The sequence below is a fragment of the Papio anubis genome, chromosome 17 (assembly GCF_008728515.1).
Source record: "Papio anubis isolate 15944 chromosome 17, Panubis1.0, whole genome shotgun sequence".
Classification (NCBI taxonomy): Eukaryota; Metazoa; Chordata; class Mammalia; order Primates; family Cercopithecidae; genus Papio; species Papio anubis.
Window position 1 is genome coordinate 23,536,972 of NC_044992.1, and position 16,424 is coordinate 23,553,395.

General features: G+C 40.2%; 1 protein-coding gene across 10 annotated transcripts in view; it reads left to right on the top strand.

Annotated features, from left to right (window-relative positions):
* GOSR1 (golgi SNAP receptor complex member 1) overlaps window positions 1-16,387 on the top strand; it is a 55,293-nt gene extending 38,906 nt beyond the window's left edge. For 3 of the 10 annotated variants that reach the window (XM_021928894.2, XM_021928896.2, XM_021928895.2), the window contains 2 exons: window positions 6,412-6,494; window positions 16,019-16,387. In XM_021928894.2, the coding sequence (XP_021784586.1) occupies window positions 6,412-6,494; window positions 16,019-16,182 (247 nt within the window). In that variant the 3' untranslated portion in view covers window positions 16,183-16,387. The other 7 variants (XM_021928897.2, XM_009190036.4, XM_017950480.3 and 4 more) reach the window with 5 other exon arrangements.
* Window positions 16,388-16,424: the final 37 nt, after the last annotated feature.

The window sequence follows — 16,424 nt, forward strand, 5'->3', positions numbered from 1 at the left end:
ACCATTATTTTGCTAGTTAAAAAACTTGTTATTAGAAGGTCTTTTATTTCAGTATTTTCCCTTGCTTCAAAATGTGATAGGCATTACAAGAAAAGTTTCACTGAGTATAAAGCTAGTTATGATTTCTTATGAAGAATGTAAAATTTGTGTCAAATAATATTTTTGCATATTCCATGTGGAAAAATTCACCTTTTCCTTTTAGAGATACATTTTAAAACTATGTGAGTAACTGAATATAGACTTTGACAACAAGTTATTGAAAAGAGCTAGCATTTTTAATATTTATATGTTTATTTCTAACCTTTAAATGTATGACTTGTATTATCTGTTGTTGAAAAAAACGTGACTGAGTTCAGTTCACAGAATAGGTAAGAGGTAAGAAAGTTGAAGTTCCCATAAGCATATCAATGATTTATCATTTTAAAAGCATTATATATTATTTAGAGCTTATATTTTGCTTCTAAGTATATTTGACCCTTGAAATAACAGCCTAGATTTCGTTCTGCTTGACTGTAAGTCATGAAATGAGATGGGAAAGTATGTCTAGATATACTTTGTGGTACTGGAAATCATGCTTCTTCAACAAGTTAACATAATGTATGGTGATGATATCTATTCCCAAAGGAATACAAAGTCCTTTGCAGAAATTATTTTTTAACCTGTCGACTTGTGAGTCAAAGTATACAGGAAATGGTGATAGTTCCAGTTTAAAAAACAGAAGCAGGCCCAGCATGGTGGCCCACGCCTATAATCCTAACACTTTGGGAGGCTGAGGCGGGAGGACTGCTTGAGGCCAGAAACTCGAGATCAGCCGGAGCAACATAGTGAGACCCCATCTTTACAAAGTTGTTTTTAAAAAGCCAGGCATGGTGGTGCACATCTGTAAGCCAGCCACTTGGGAGGCTGAGGCAGGAGGAGCACTTGCATGCATGAGGTCAAGGCTGCCGTGATGGTGCTACTGCAGCCCCGCCTGCATCGCACAGTGAGACCCTGTCTCAAAAAAATAATAATATATAATAACAAACAGAGGCATATATCATTCAAAGATTGATATATGGGCCAGTGTAGGTTTGAAAGCTGTTACTTTATACAAGACTATAGTATCTACTTGTAATACCTTATAAATTTTTTTACAAAACAACCACATTTTCAGTATATCATATTTTGTCATAATCTCTCAAACTGAAAAATTATGAATAAGAACTAAATGATGCAAAGGAAGTTGTTTGTTAAGCTCTTTTGTGTTCCTTTCATTTGGGGATCAAAAATTCAGTGTATTGTGCGGTTGACATTGCTCCCTCCTTCTGCTCTAATCTTGACTGGTGATTCTCTACACCTCCAACATTGCTATGGTCCTAGATGTCCTTCCTCCATTATCCTAAAATAATTTCCTCTATTGGATTACCTATTTCTTGGGATTAGTGCCTCCACTTTCTTACTTTATTCCCTTATTATGCTGAACCATGTCCTTAGTAACTTCCTGAGAAAGAACAGGAGGTAAATTGTTTTGGACTGCCCACATCCAAAATGTCTTTATTCTGCTCATATTCTTGATTCATTATTTAACTTAACCAAGATAGAATTCTGAGTTGGAAATAATTTTGAAATTTTTAAAGGCATTGTTTCCAGAATTGCTTCTAAAGTCCAGGCTGGACACAGTGGCATGCATCTTTTCCAGTCCAATGCTCTGGGCATTGAGTGAACTCTTACAATCTGGAAACTCATTTTCAGTTCTTGGAAATTGTCTTACGTTCTTTATCATTTTCTTCACTCTTCTTTCTCTGTTGTTTCATTCAAAAAAATATTAAAAATATTAAGTGTTGAGCCTTGTGAATTGATCCTTTCTTACCTTTTCTCTGTTTTCTATTGATCTTTTTGTTTAACATTCTGGGAGATTTACTGAATTTCTCCTTCCAATTCTTCTATTACATTTTTATATCAGCTCTTCATTTAATTTACATGAGCTCTTTCCTGAGAGATAGATACACACATTTATGTGTATGCATTGTGGATGTAATAATCTTTTATCTCTCTGAAAACATTAAATGTAATTTTATTTTAGAGTTTCTTGAGCTTCGTTTATTGCCCCTGTTTGCTCAGCCTCACTTTTCTGTTTGCTGGGTGGTTTTATTTGAACTCTGTCTTTTATGTTATCTTCTCACACATCTGGTGAGTATTGGCCGTTCCTTCATATTTAAGGGTGTGACTCCAAAAGAGGATGAGCTTCCAATCACTCATTGCTATCACCCAGACTGGAGTGCAGTGGCATGATCATGGCTCAGTGCAGCCTTGGTGGTGGGGACTACAGGCGCCTGCCACCACACCTGGCTAATTTTTTGTATTTTTTAGTAGAGATGGGGTTTCACCGTGTTAGCCAGGATGGTCTCAATCTGCTGACCTTGTGATCCGCCCGCTTCGGCCTCCCAAAGTGCTGGGATTACAGGCGTGAGCCACCGTGCGTGGCCCAAATCTCCATTTTTAACCCTACTCCACAGTTCTTCCCTCAGAGAGACTGATCCCTTCAATTCTTGAGCTTTTCCAAGATCTATGGAAAACTTTTTAAAATAATTGCTTGACTCGTAATTTTATTGAGGTGAATCACAGTGGTGGATTTGGAGCTGCTAATGTGTTTTTTTTTGTTTGTATGTTTGTTTTGGTTTTACCCAATTACATTTCTTTATTCTGAAATGTCATTTAAAAAGACCAGACCATAATATTTCCACATGAACAGATATTTTTCTAGAATAGGCCTAAAAGTATTGGGAAGATGGGATTGTCAGCATTAGAACACATGGGAAATCGGGACCCCGGAAGAACTGTAATATTCTCTAGGACTTTTCATTTTCTAAATTTGCAGAGATACTGCCTGTGATTTCAGTTGAAAGTGATCCAAATCCTAGTATGTCCATATTAATTGTGTGTGTGTGTGTGTGTGTGTGTGTGTGTGTAGCTTCAAATGTTATTTAACATTTCTTAAGTGGAATTTTTCTAATGTTCTTTTCCTTTTTCTTTTTCTTTTTTTTTTTTTTGAGACGGAGTCTCGCTTTGGCCCAGGCTGGAGTGCCTATTAGACACTTGTATATTGTATATTATAAAAGTATAGTGTTCTTATTGTAACAACTTAAATAATACTAAAATGGATAAAGAAAAAGTCAATCTCCTGGTAGTACCCCTCCATTCTTAACCCCTGAAGCAATTTGCATTAACTGACAGTTGTGTAACTTTCTGATACCTTTTTCACTGTCATACAAACATCTCCAAAGATGTTTGTTTCTGAAAATATTAGAGGATTCATATTCTATACATTCTGTGGCTTGCTTTAATCACTCAATATGTTATAAACATCCCTTCAAGTTAATAGAAATACTACTGTTTTGTTTTGTTTGAGACCGAGTCTGCGCTGTCACCCAAGCTGGAGTGCAGTGTCACGATCTCGGCTCACTACAACCTCCGTCTCCTGAGCTTCAAGTGATTCTCCACCCTCAACCTCCCAGTAGCTGGGATTACAGGCACTCACCACCATGCCTGACTAATTTTTGTATTTTTAGTAGAGACAACGTTTCACTATGTTGGCCAGGCTGGTCTTGGACTCCTTGGCCTCAAGTTATCCACCTGCCTCAGCTTCCCAAAGTGCTGGGATTACAGGCATGAGCCACCGCACCTGGCCCTAACTCATTTTTTTAAATAACTAAATACTGTATAATCACTGCCTGTGATTTCAGTTGAAAGTGATCTAAATCCTAGCATGTCCATGTTAATTTTGTGTGTGTGTGTGTGTGTGTGTGTGTGTGTGTGTGTACCTTCACTTGTTATTAACATTTCTTAATCTCTCAGGTAGGATTTTTCTAATGTTCTTTTCATTTTTATTAGACATTTATACATTATCAAAGTACATTTGTATATTATCAAAATATTCTTATCGTAACAACTTAAATAATACTAAAATGGATAAAGGAAAAGTCAGTCTCCTGGTAGTACCCCTCCATTCTTAACCTCTGAAGTAACTTGTGTTAAGTGACAGTTATGTATCTTACACAACATACCGTTTGAATGTTCCTTCCAATTTTGGGGGATTTTTTTGGGGAGGTCTTTTTGCTGCTGTTGTTCGTTTTTTACTATTCCAAAAGTTTTTCAATAAATATTGTTTTACAGATTGAATGTCGCTTATCCAAAATACTTGGGATCAGAAGTCTTGGGGATTTCTGATTTTCAGATTAGGGATGCTCAACCTGTGTATATCTCCTTACCCAATTTTGTTTCTCTTTTGCCATCTCAAATCTTGCAGTTCAAGTTTTGATTCATGTGTCATTTGTTTAGAATACTTACCTCTAGGATTTCCCTTCAGTAAGATGCATGGTGGTTTACTCTGTGAGACCTCACCTGACCAAAAATGTGTTCACTCAGCTCCCAGATAGGTCCAGCTATGAGAGCCTCTTAAGCAGTGTCATACCAGGTAGTGATGCATCCATCACTGGGCAAAGCCCAGCAGCTCTTCCCCTTAGGGGCTGGGCATCACACCAGCTACAAGACTGTCGGCTCTCTGCTTGTCCTCTTTGTGGCTGCATGTAGCAGTCCTTTCCCAGCTGCAGTGCCTGGGAGCAGTTTCACTGCAACCCCTGTATATGCAGATCCATTGTCTTCCACTGTCTGGGTTCCTCAGGAAGTAATGAAGTCCTAGGTCTTTGCCTCAAGCTTGAAGAAAAATCTAAGCTTCCCTGCTGTCAGTTCCCTGGTTCTCTTTTCACTTGAGAGAATATAGCCTTCCACCTGGCTTTCTTCCCTGGAGATCTCAAGGGCCTCAGATGGACCCTCCCCAGTGTGTCTGCTTTTGTTCTTGTGCTACTCTATGGAGGAAATGGGCCAAAGGTCAAGTCAGGAACTTATACTCTCACCATCATCTTCTCCAAATCTCAATCTCTTGATTTAAAAAAAAAAATATTTTCAAAATTGCTCAATAGCATTTCATTTTCTGTTGCTATTTATAATGTCAACATGCAAAGCACTCTCTGTGTGTTACATATCAAAGTGGATACTGACCCTGCCCTCTATGACTCTAATGTCCAGAGAGATAAGACTATGGGAAATGAATAATCCTGGAAGTGATAGCAAAATGGTAATAACTTCGGGCCAGGCTTGGTGGCTTACACCTATAACTCCAGCACTTTGGTAGGCGGAGGTAGGAGGATAGCTTGAGCCCAGGAGTTTTGAGACCAGTGTGGGCGACATAGGGAGACCCTATCTCTACAGATAATTTAAAAATTAAAAAAAAAAAAAAAAATTAGCCAGCCATGATGGCACATGCCTGTAGTCCCAGCTACTCAGGAGGCTGAGGTGGGAGGATTGCTTGAGCCCAGGAAGTCAAGGCTGCAGTAGCCACAATCACACCACTGGGCTCCAGTCTAGGTGACAGAGCAGGACCCTGTCTGCCCCCCGCCACCCTCAAAAAGGATATTAACTCAAGTATCTTTTAAACAGGACATCAAGATAGTCACATGGAAGAGATTGTGTTCTACAAAAAGTGACTTTTTCTTTTCTCTTAATCTTTTCTTTTTTTTGAGACAGGGTCTTGCTCCGTTATTCAGGCTAGAGTGCAGTGGCTCCATCACAGCTTGCTCTAGCCTCCCCCTCCTGGGCTCAATTGATCCTCTCACCTCAGCCTCCCGAGTAGCTGGGACTACAGGCACACACCACCATGTCTAGCTAATTTTTGTATTTTGGTAGAGATGGGATTTCACCACATTGCCCAGGATGGTCTCGAACTTTTGGGCTCAAGAGATCCTCCCACCTCGGTCTCCCAAAGTGCTGGGATTACAGACATGAGCCACCACACCCAGCTGTTTTAGCCACGTTTAATGAATCTGTGACCTTTGTCAGCCATCTTGGAAACTCAGCATAATGTTGCATGCATGCCTAGTTGGTTCTCAAGTAGAATTTTGGAACATAATCTCTTCATAAATTAAGGGCTGGTTGTATATGCGTATTTTATGATATTTTATATTTCTTTTCTATTTTTATAATTCCCTTTCAACAGTTTTTCCTGATTAAAGATATTTTAGTAGCTGGTCTCTTTTTAAATTCTTTTTAAACTTTTTAAAGTTTTTAAACTTTAAATTTTAAGAAGCGTTTGTAATATGTGATTTGTCTGTTTATGTCTTATCTTGTTTGTTATTTTGAAGCAAACATAGGAAGTGGCCTACTGCCTTGTATAAAAAGATACCAGAAGAGTGGAGTCATTTGGAAAAAGCACAGTGGGAAAGTGACTTGGGAAGTGATTTTTTTCCCCTTATTTTCTGGCACAGTGCTTTCTAAGATGATGTTGTTCACTGTAGTTTTCTTTCACTTTTAAGGGCATGATGGTTCCAGGCAGGATAATCTTAAATGGTCATTTGTCATCTCTTTTTCCCCTTGCAGCATTGCTATGGCAACAAAAGAAAATATGACTTCACAGAGAGGAATGTTGAAGTCAATTCACAGCAAAATGAACACTTTGGCCAGTATCCTTTTTGAATGTTCGCAGTTTCTGTGTTTTGAGGGTAGAGGGGAGAAGTGTCTGTGTGTGCTTTTTATAGGGGGCAGGTCGCCATCACTCAGTAGCAGTAGAGCCCATCAGTAATTGCATAATATGAATATACTGTGCATTCCTACTTTGTGAAAGTTTACGCTCTTTAGTACTGTTCCTAAAAGACTGCACCTCAGAAGTTTCTTACTACTAGATGTAGAAGAAAAAAATTATAAATGTGAATTTAAAAATTATTCACCAAATTCTTTCACATTTTAGAAAGCTTTTAAATTCATGTTAGAACTCCACACTATACATTATTCTTACCTAAACATGATAAATTATATGCCTTTTCTTTTGTTATTTTTCCCATTTAGAGATAAGTCAGTGGCAGATGCTTGGAACGGGGAAGGAAGGAGACAGCCACCCGAGCAGATGAGCTGTAGCTACTGATAGAGTTTGTACAGGCTGAATTCTGGGATACATTCTCCACTTGTTTGTTGTAACCTCTACTTTAAAATGTTTCAGTTTTCCATTTTAAATAGGATTATTACCACTTCCCAGAAAACCACTAGGGAACCAGAAAAGCCTGACACTCTGAGTCATTTGATTCAGCGAACCTCTGAAAAGACAAGCCTTCTAGGCAAAAAAAGCTTTCCTTCCCAACTGCCAAAGGGGAAGGTACCTAGAATTTTCAAAAGCTGAGTATCTTGTAGTCCTAGATAATTTAAGGTCACTTTTAGTTTGATATGTCTTTGCCTAAGGAAAAGACTATCCTGATGTGTGCCGTTATTCTCCAGTCTGCTGTGAATTTTGTTCTTCCCTTGTCACCCTAAGTATAAAACCACATGTCCAAAATCACATTTTAGATAGGGCTATAAAATTTACAGAGTGCTGTTATAGACATTATCTCATTCTACTAAACTATGAACTCGATTGCCAGCCAGAGCAAAAGCTAATTAGTGAATATAAGAGTTTGTATTTAGTGAAACTTTTGAAACTTTGGAATAGAAGTGTGAGTCAGATAGCTGGTGATTTAAAACACTAAAGCCTTTCTCAATTGTTCATTAGAATTTACCACCAGTCTTCTTTGTGACCTCTTCTCTGCTACTCTGTACGCATCTCTCCCATAAGTTCTTTCTCTCTTTTTTTTTTTTTTTTTTTTTTTTTTGAGACAGAGTCTCACCCTGTTACCCATCCAGGCTGAGTACAATGGCACGATCTCAGCTCACTGCGACCTCCAACCTCCCAGGTTCATGCAATCCTCCTGCCTCAGCCTTCCAAGTAGCTAGGACTACAGACGTGTGCCACCACGCCTGGCTAATTTTTGTATATTTTGTAGGGACGGGGTTTCACCATGTTGCCCAGGTGAGTCTCAAACTCCTAGGCTCAAGCAATCGTTCAGCCTCGGCCTCCCAAAGTGCTGGGATTATAGGTGTGAGCCACCTTGCCCAGCCCAACACTAAGTTCTCTTAAGACAAAGTAGTATACTGGAACCTAGCATAGCACCTCATACAAATTAGTCACACAGGAATTTCACAGTTATTCCAAAAGAATGTGTGTTCAAAAAAAAAAAAAAAAAAAATCAAACAAAATGGGTGTGGGTTAGTCAGGGCTAAAGTTTAGTTCACTTTCCTCCTGTATCTGCCTTCTGCTGCGAAGTAACTTTGAAAATGTTAATAATTCACCAGTGTCTGATTATATAGACCCTAAGGTTGGTTCCCACGAATTGCCTGAATCCAAGGCAGGAAAGGATCAGGTATCTTCAAACTCTCAGGCAGAACTCCCCAGTCTCCTAAGAGAAGAGGAAAAAAGAGACAGAGAATGAAAATGAGGAAAGGGAGGGAAATGGACGGTGGTGGCGATGGGAGCTGGCTCTGCCTGTGCCTCCCTGCCAGAGTTCCTCCATTCCTGGCCACGCTGGCTCCCACCCTGTCCTGCAGCCTGGCAGTAAACCCTCAGTGCTTGGGAACTGTTATCATCCTTTTCTTCTCCCTCCTTCTCTGTTATTATTCTTATTTGTGTTACACACAAGACTGGGAGATATGTATTGATTAGGGGCCTTGAGCCGCAGCACATTCCCAGTTTGGGCAAGTGCATCTGCTAAAGATTCCCTTGGTATGAGTTTCTTCCCCTATGCCTTTCATCACTGTTTCTAGACACTGCTGATCTCTATTTTTGTGATTCCTGTGACTTTTTGCCGGAGAGGCTTCTTCCAATTATGACCTTAATAAAGATTTCCCAAAGATCGTTTTCCTGCTGTAAACAGCCTGATCCAAAGGATCAACCTGAGGAAGCGGCGGGACTCGCTCATCCTAGGGGGTGTTATTGGGATCTGTACCATCCTGTTGCTGCTGTATGCGTTCCATTGATGGGACATCTGCAGGGACTCTTGACAACCACCACTTTCACGCCCTGGTCTGGAATAAGGAAACGTCTGAGGGAGAAGTTGACTGTCTTGATAATTAGCCTGACCAGCAGGATGAATGCAAGGCTGACAGTGATGGACTCTGTGACATGGTCAGGTTGAGCTGAAGCCACAGTTTTTCTGTGCTGTCTTTTCTAACACATTTTTCTGTTTTTAATTAAAAAACACCAAAAAGGTTTTCAGTTGCTTTTGTCTCCTAGGAGGCAAGTAAACCAATCAAAAACAGAGTTTTCTGTGTTTCCGTGATAGTGTTGAAGCCTGATGACAAGCCAAGTCTTACAGCTGGGCTCTTTAGAAAACCAGGTTTCTACATCCAAAGACTGCTTTTCTTTTAGCCACCAGATTGGATTGTGAATAAAAATAATTCTTGTCCTCTTATTTTACACTCATAATGAGAAATCGCAAGTTCCTTCTCGATAATCTGTGCTATAGATTTCTACTCTGTCTCCTCAACTCTGTTGATATTTAAGGAAAATTCTGTTTTTCATAGATTCTTTGAGATGCTGTTGGACCAACTTCAGCACGTTTGAGGTTGTCTGAAATGGAGATCACTGTAAAACTGTCTTTTTTTTTCTTTTAAATTACAAGTACACTGGGGTTAATTGTATTGCTGGAAAAACATCAAGAATGACAGTCTCGTATTTAAGGCACCAGTCATTGTTTCCATTTTTAAAAAATTCTTCCCTTGGATTAATATTTTCTACTGAAAAGAAGTGAAATCTCAGTTCCACTAGGATAAAAGAAACGAATCGCTGGTGTCTGTCAGTGCCCCCACTGCTCCTCATCATACCAGCAGTGACACTGGTAACTGAGGAAGGGAACTGCTCAGTTTCTAATGTGATCTATTCAAAAAGCCACATATAAAAAGGCATTGAGGGCTCACTGTCCAGAGAATTCCATTTGTAAATGCTCCACAATGTATGGGCAAAAGTTTAAGGACTACTGCCTGATGTGCCAGGAGTCCCGTGTTCTGTGAAAATCTGTTCATTCCAAATCTGGTAAGCATTTCCAAACATCTGGAGAATGGTTTCACTGTTGAGGGTGCATGTGGCAGAATCTGTCTGTCTCTGCACCTGTGTTCTGTTACCATCCCTGCACAGTGACAGATTTTAAACCAGCCACCAGAATTATTTTTGAGTTAATCATTTCTTAGTTTCTATAAATTCATGACTTGTCTTACTGAACTACAACCTGGTTTGTAGACTTCCAGCATCTACACTGCTGCTCTTCACCATTGGAATTCACTGTGGTATTCATAGTATTGGCTTCAGTCCGAGCCACAGGGAATAAAAGTATATCAGCATGTAGTTCTCAGCTACATCATGGTATATAGATGCTGTTATTCAGGTGAACTTGCTCATGGGTGGACTAACACCTGGTTTGGTACAGAGACTGAGAAGTTTTTCATTCTGGTGTCAAAGTTTTGTTACATTATGGGTGTGAAGGGCATTTGATAATATTTTTCTTAACTATGGGGTTTATTTTTCTAAATATGGGTTGATTGACTGTTCATCGATTCAGGGTACCCTTAAAAGAAAAGTTTTCCCATTGTGAACCTTAAAGGATCAGGGTAGTAAGTTCATTGATTAAATTCTCTGTTGGGAGAACAAAACTTTTCTCCCCTGACACTTTATTATCTTTGATTTTTCAAAGGGCCTTGATTGGTGGTTGTGTCTCGGTTAGAATTTATGGGACTTTGCTATGTAGTTGGCATTTATAAAATCCGAAGTATCATAAATAAAGTTATTTATTTAATTATACTACCAGTCTTTTTTACTGGTCTGATTCTTTGTTGCATTCATTAAAGCTGATTGTGTGAGAGTGAACTGGGACACAAGCTAGTCTAGCTCACTGCAGCCAAGCAAACAAACCAGGTTGATGGCTGATGGGCCTTTCCATTAGGGTTTTGCTTATGTGAAGTAATGGAATTAAGTTGGTTATTTTCTTTTTAAAAATAAACCGGTTCTTCCAAGGAAGTTAAAGGCTTGGTGTAGATGTTGGTGTCAGATAGGTCTGACTAACCTCCCCATGTGAGATGACCAAGGGCCACATGTAGACAGCTAGGCCAGTGCTTTTTCCTCTTAGGGTTTCTTTGCAGAAAGAAACCTCCAGCAAGGGAAGAGAGGTGTGTGTCCACAGGAAGGGGCTCCATGTGGATCCCATGAAGGGATTTGAGCTCTTTTAGCTCCATGTCATTTAACTTTTTTGTTTAACCACCTTGGCTTTCTCTCCTTTTTTGCTGTCCTCCTGATGGACCAGTTGCCAGATTCAGAGGCTAACAGTTAGTTACTTGTTAATGCTAGTCTCAGCCAGGAGGTCAGAAGGAATTTTTTGCTTCTGGATCCGTATGTTGCCTCTTAGGGGAAGTTATGCCCCCTCAACTATTGTCTTACTATAATGAATCTTTCCTTTTTGATCCTTTTAAGTAACCACTCAAAACTTTTCATTTCACTGAAAAAATAGGAAAAACCATGACAATAGGGTTGGGTGCAGTGACTCACGCCTGTAATCTTAGCACTTTGGGAGGCCAAGGCAGGCGGATCGTTTGAGGCCAGGAGTTTGAGACCAGCCTGGTCAACGTAGCAAGACTCTGTCTCTACAAAAATAATTAAAAGATTAGCCTGGCATGATGGGGAGTGCCTGTGTCCTAGCTCACAGCTACTGAGGCTGAGGCCAGAGGATCACTTGAGCCCAGGAGTTCAAGCCTTCAGTGAGCCATGATTGCACCACTGCACTCCAGCCTGGATGACAGAGTAAGACCCTGTTTCCAAAAAAAAAAGAAAAGAAAAGAAAAGAAAAAAGACATGGCAATGAAAAGGCAGGAAATTCCAAAAGACGTATTTCTGACATTTTGTTTTAATGTGTACTGATGACTCTAGTAAAAATGTTTAATGAATTCACCACTCAAGTTCAAACTCAGATCCAAGTGCTTTAGCTCATCTATCCTGGCAATCTCTACATTCTTGTCAGTTCTTATTAATGATGCTGGAGGACTCCCTGTAATCTGCATTGCTCACCTTTTCTTTCTCTCATTTTAGAAAGGGGCTTTCCTTCTCTATGATTCTCCTGTCTTTTTCTGTACTGCCTGGTACTCAGATCAGGCATGAAAGAAAATGGAGACAGGTGATGAGAGGAGATACCGTGAGGGCAAAATCCTTATACCCGGAACCAAATAATACTTTAGCTCTTTCATACTGAGTGTGAATACATCCGAATAGTAAAAGATACTGAGCCTTTCGATGCAGTGGCTCTTGGCCTCTATGGAATTCAGGCACCTTGGGTTTGCATTCCCACTATTAATTTTCTGTTTCACTGTTAGTGATCTCAACCTGATGAAAATGACTTTAAAGAACTGGACTAGCCTTTTGGTTTCTGATACCTCATTTGATCATTTGTCAGGTACGATTTTTGGAAATGGATTGAGTTTTCTAACTTGGAAGATTTAAGTTGTTGGGAATAACTGGCCATGTCTAGTGTTACAGTGAATTTTATGGCAAATGTAACTAAAGAACAAATGGATTCTGCTCAGAAAGTTAGAATCATTGTGTTCCACTCTCCTGTTAGGTTAAGGGTTGTTTACCCTGGTCTCCAAAAAGATGCAGAACTTTTCATCACGGTCTTAATAAACTAATCTCGTTTCTTCCTTTATAAACCTGCGTACTCTTAGGTTTTGTAGGCAAAAAGAAACTGAGGGAGGAGCAAGTAAATTTTGAGGAGTTGAGTGGATAAGAAGCCCAAAGCTGAACCATGCATGGTCTTGAGGGATCTTTCTCGTTTTCTCTGTACCTGAGAGCTCACTTTAATATCAAAGTGTTTGCATCCATTCCCACCCTGTTAGCTCTTAAGGAGGAGGAAAATCAATTCCAGCTAGACTTTCCTGTGATGGAAGATGTTTCCTCTTGAAAAAATGCCAATACAGATTTTTAAAACCTATTATTTTCCAAATGCACTTTGTAAGTTTTTGCTTTTAAAATAGCTTCTTGGAACCAATTTTATTGTATTTGTACTTAATTTTTGTTCTCATCTAAATGTGCATTTTCTGACTGTATAGAAGAAGCTTTGGTATGTAATTTAATAATAAATTAGAAATTAAATGATTGCATTTGTGGTTGTTTATATTGAAACAGTAACCATCAAGGTAGTTTGGGGATGGAGATTATGGTATCTTTGGTGTTGATAAGTGTTTCTCATGATGTCCTGAAACCCAGGATGAAATAATACAGGTGCTGAAAAGCTGTCACGTGTCATTCAGAAACCATCATATGAACAGTCCACTAGTATTTTAGCCCTAGAAGTGAAGGGGAATCTCTTACCAACATGAAACTTCAGGAGGCATGACGGGAATCTAAAATTGTAGAATTTGGCTGGGTGCAGTGGCTCACACCTGTAATCCCAGCAGTTTGAGAGGCCGAGGCAGGAGGATTGCTTGAGACCAGGAGTTCAAGACCAGCCTGGGCAACATAGCAAAGACCTTGTCTCTACAAAAACTAAAATTAGCCATTCATGATGGTGTGCACCTATAGTCCCAGCTACTCGGGAGGCTGAGGTGGGAGGATCATGAGCCCAGGAGGTGAAGGCTGCAGTAAGCAATGATTGTGCCACTGTACTCCAGCCTGGGTGACAGAGACCCTGTCTCAAAAATAAATTAATTTTTAAAAAATAGTATACTGCTGGGCTTTAGTACATTAGTTGTGCAACCAGCACCACTGTCTAATTTTAGAACTTTGCAATTCAGCCAGCCAGTGTGTCAATTCCTCCTCTATAAAATGGTGATAAGGATGGCTACCATAATTGTACCCTGATTATATTGTCAGGGTTATGTGAGGAAATGCTCATAAGCATCTCAGCAAAGCCAGGGGTGCAGGACTGACCTGACATAAGAGATATCCTTGGGTTTGTCCTAATAGTGAGAAACCGGGCCTCTTTAGCCTCTTTCGTTCCCTCTTGCTGATGTGGTAGAGGAGAACATTCAAGAGGTGATCAGCAGACATCCTTACCTTTGATAAAGGCAACTAAGAGGGGAAATGTAAGTTAGGTTCTCTGTAGTTAGACAGGTGGAACCCAGCAATCAGTTTAACCAGCCTCCAAGCGGCTCTGATGCACACCAAAGGTAGAGAACCACTACTCTTGAGTGTCACGCTCTACAGGTACACACATTCTATTTAGTCATTCCATTCTTGACCGATTGCTTTTATTTTTAGTTGGGAACTGTTACAAATTGTGCTGCTCTGGACATTCTCAAACAGGGGTTTTGGGACACACATGTACACTTTTCTGTTGATTATACCTAGGAATAAGATTGTTGGATTGTAGGTGATGCACATACTCAGTTTTAAGATACGTTGTCAAGACAGTTTTCCAAAGCAATTGTGCCAATGCCTATGCCTACCAGTAATGTGTGAATATTCCATTTCATTCACATCCTCAGCAACACTTAATGATGCCAGTCGAAATTTGCATTTCCCTGATGGCTAATGAAGTTGGGCATTTTTACATACTCACTAGCTATTAGGATATCTTTCTTTATGTAATATCCCTTCAGATGTTTGCATATTGATTAATCGGACTGTCTTTTTCCAGTTAATTTTCCCTTTGTTGGATAAATACGTTGCAAATATACCATCCCATTCTGTGACTTGTTGTTTACTTTCTTTCCTCTTTTTTTTTTTTTTTTTGAGACAGAGTCTCACTCTGTCACCCAGGCTGGAGTACAGTGGTGTGATCTCGGCTCACTGCAACCTCCGCCTCCCGAATTCAAGCAATTTTTCCTGCTTCAGCCTCCCCAGTAGCTGGGATTACAGGCGTGTGCCACCTCGTCCAGCTAATTTTTTTGTATTTTCAGCAGAGATTGGTTTTCACCATGTTGGCCAGGCTGGTCTCGAACTCCTGACCTCAAATGATCCGTCTGCCTCAGCCTCCCAAAGTGTTGGGATTACAAGCATGAGCCACTGCACCCAGCCATACTTTCTTTTTTCTTTTTTTTTTGAGATGGAGTCTTGCTCTGTCACCTAGGCTGGAGTGCAGTGGCGTGATCTCAGCTTACTGCAACCTCTATCTCCTGGGTTCAAGCGATTCTCATGTCTCAGCTTCCCAAGTAGCTGGAATTACAGGTGCGGGCCACCACACCCGGCTGATTTTTGTATTTTTGGTAGAGATGGGATTTCACCATGTTGGTCAGGCTGGTCCCGCCCACCTCGGCTTTCCAAAGTGCTGGGATTACAGGCATGAGCCACCATGCCCCGCCTTATTCTACTTTTTAATGGTGGTTTTGATGAAGTTCTTAATTTTAATGTAACTCAATTTATCCATTTTTTTCCTTCGTGGCTAGTGTTTTTATATCTTGTTAAGGAATCTGCCTGCCTCCAATGCCATGAAGATATTCTCCCAAGTTTTTTTTTTTTTTTTTCTAGAAGCTGTATTATTTTGCTTTTCAATTTAGAACTATAAATATTCTGCAACTGATTGCTATGTATGATTTGAGGCAGGGGTCAAGATTCATTTTTCTATATGGATATGCAGTTGATCCAGCACCATTTGACAAGGTCATCCTTTCTTCATGGCACTGGAGCACCAGCTTTGTCATGAGTGAAGCAATTGTCTAGGTGGGAGTCTTTTTCTGGATGTTTCATTCTTTTCCATTGGTCTGTTTCTCTACCCTTGAGAAAATACCACTCTATCTTAATTACTGTAATTTTACAATCAGTCCTGATACCAGGTAGTACAGGTCCTGCGGGTTTGTCCTGTTTCCTCAAGGTTGTCTTGGCTATTCTTGGTCTTTTGCATTTTTATATAAATTACAGAATTACTTTGTCAGCTTCCAAGAAAAACTTGCCAGATTTTGATTGGTATTATACTAAATATGTAGATCAATTGGAGGAGAACGAACATCATTACAATGTTGACTCTTTCGGTTCATGTCATGATATTTCCCTCCACTTATTTCAGTCCTGTTAATATTTTAGTACTGCTCCACCTGTCTGCCCTCCAGGCTGGTGCTGGCCTCTGGGGTGGACGAGCTTTGGGTACACTTGGAGAAAGAACTCCAGATGTCACCTCCTACCCTCCATGGTTCTCTCCTTGACTGTGGCAAGGAGAGGTGGTGAAGGGAAGAGACCAAATAGGAATCAGAGGAAGGGAGGCTGCAGTAACCCACTGCACCTTGGTACAGGGTCCTGTGTTGGAGATGATTAAGTATGTAAGGAAAAAATCACAAGGCTGGTTACAGTCATACTGGGTAGCAGACAATGGGATGTAAAGAAGAAAGAAGCCTGGACACTTTGGCAAGAGGAGAGCTTAGTATGTGTGGATTGGACAGGACTGGTCCTAAAACTCCCTTCATCACGAAAAAGCTGCATGCCCCTGGAGAAGATTCCCCTCATTGGGCCTCTTTCCTCACCGTGAAATGAGAGGACTTGGACCTGATGCTCTGGATGCTTCCTTCAGCTCTGCCACTAGAACACTGGTACTGATAGAGGATGATGGCAAGAAGCTAGATTG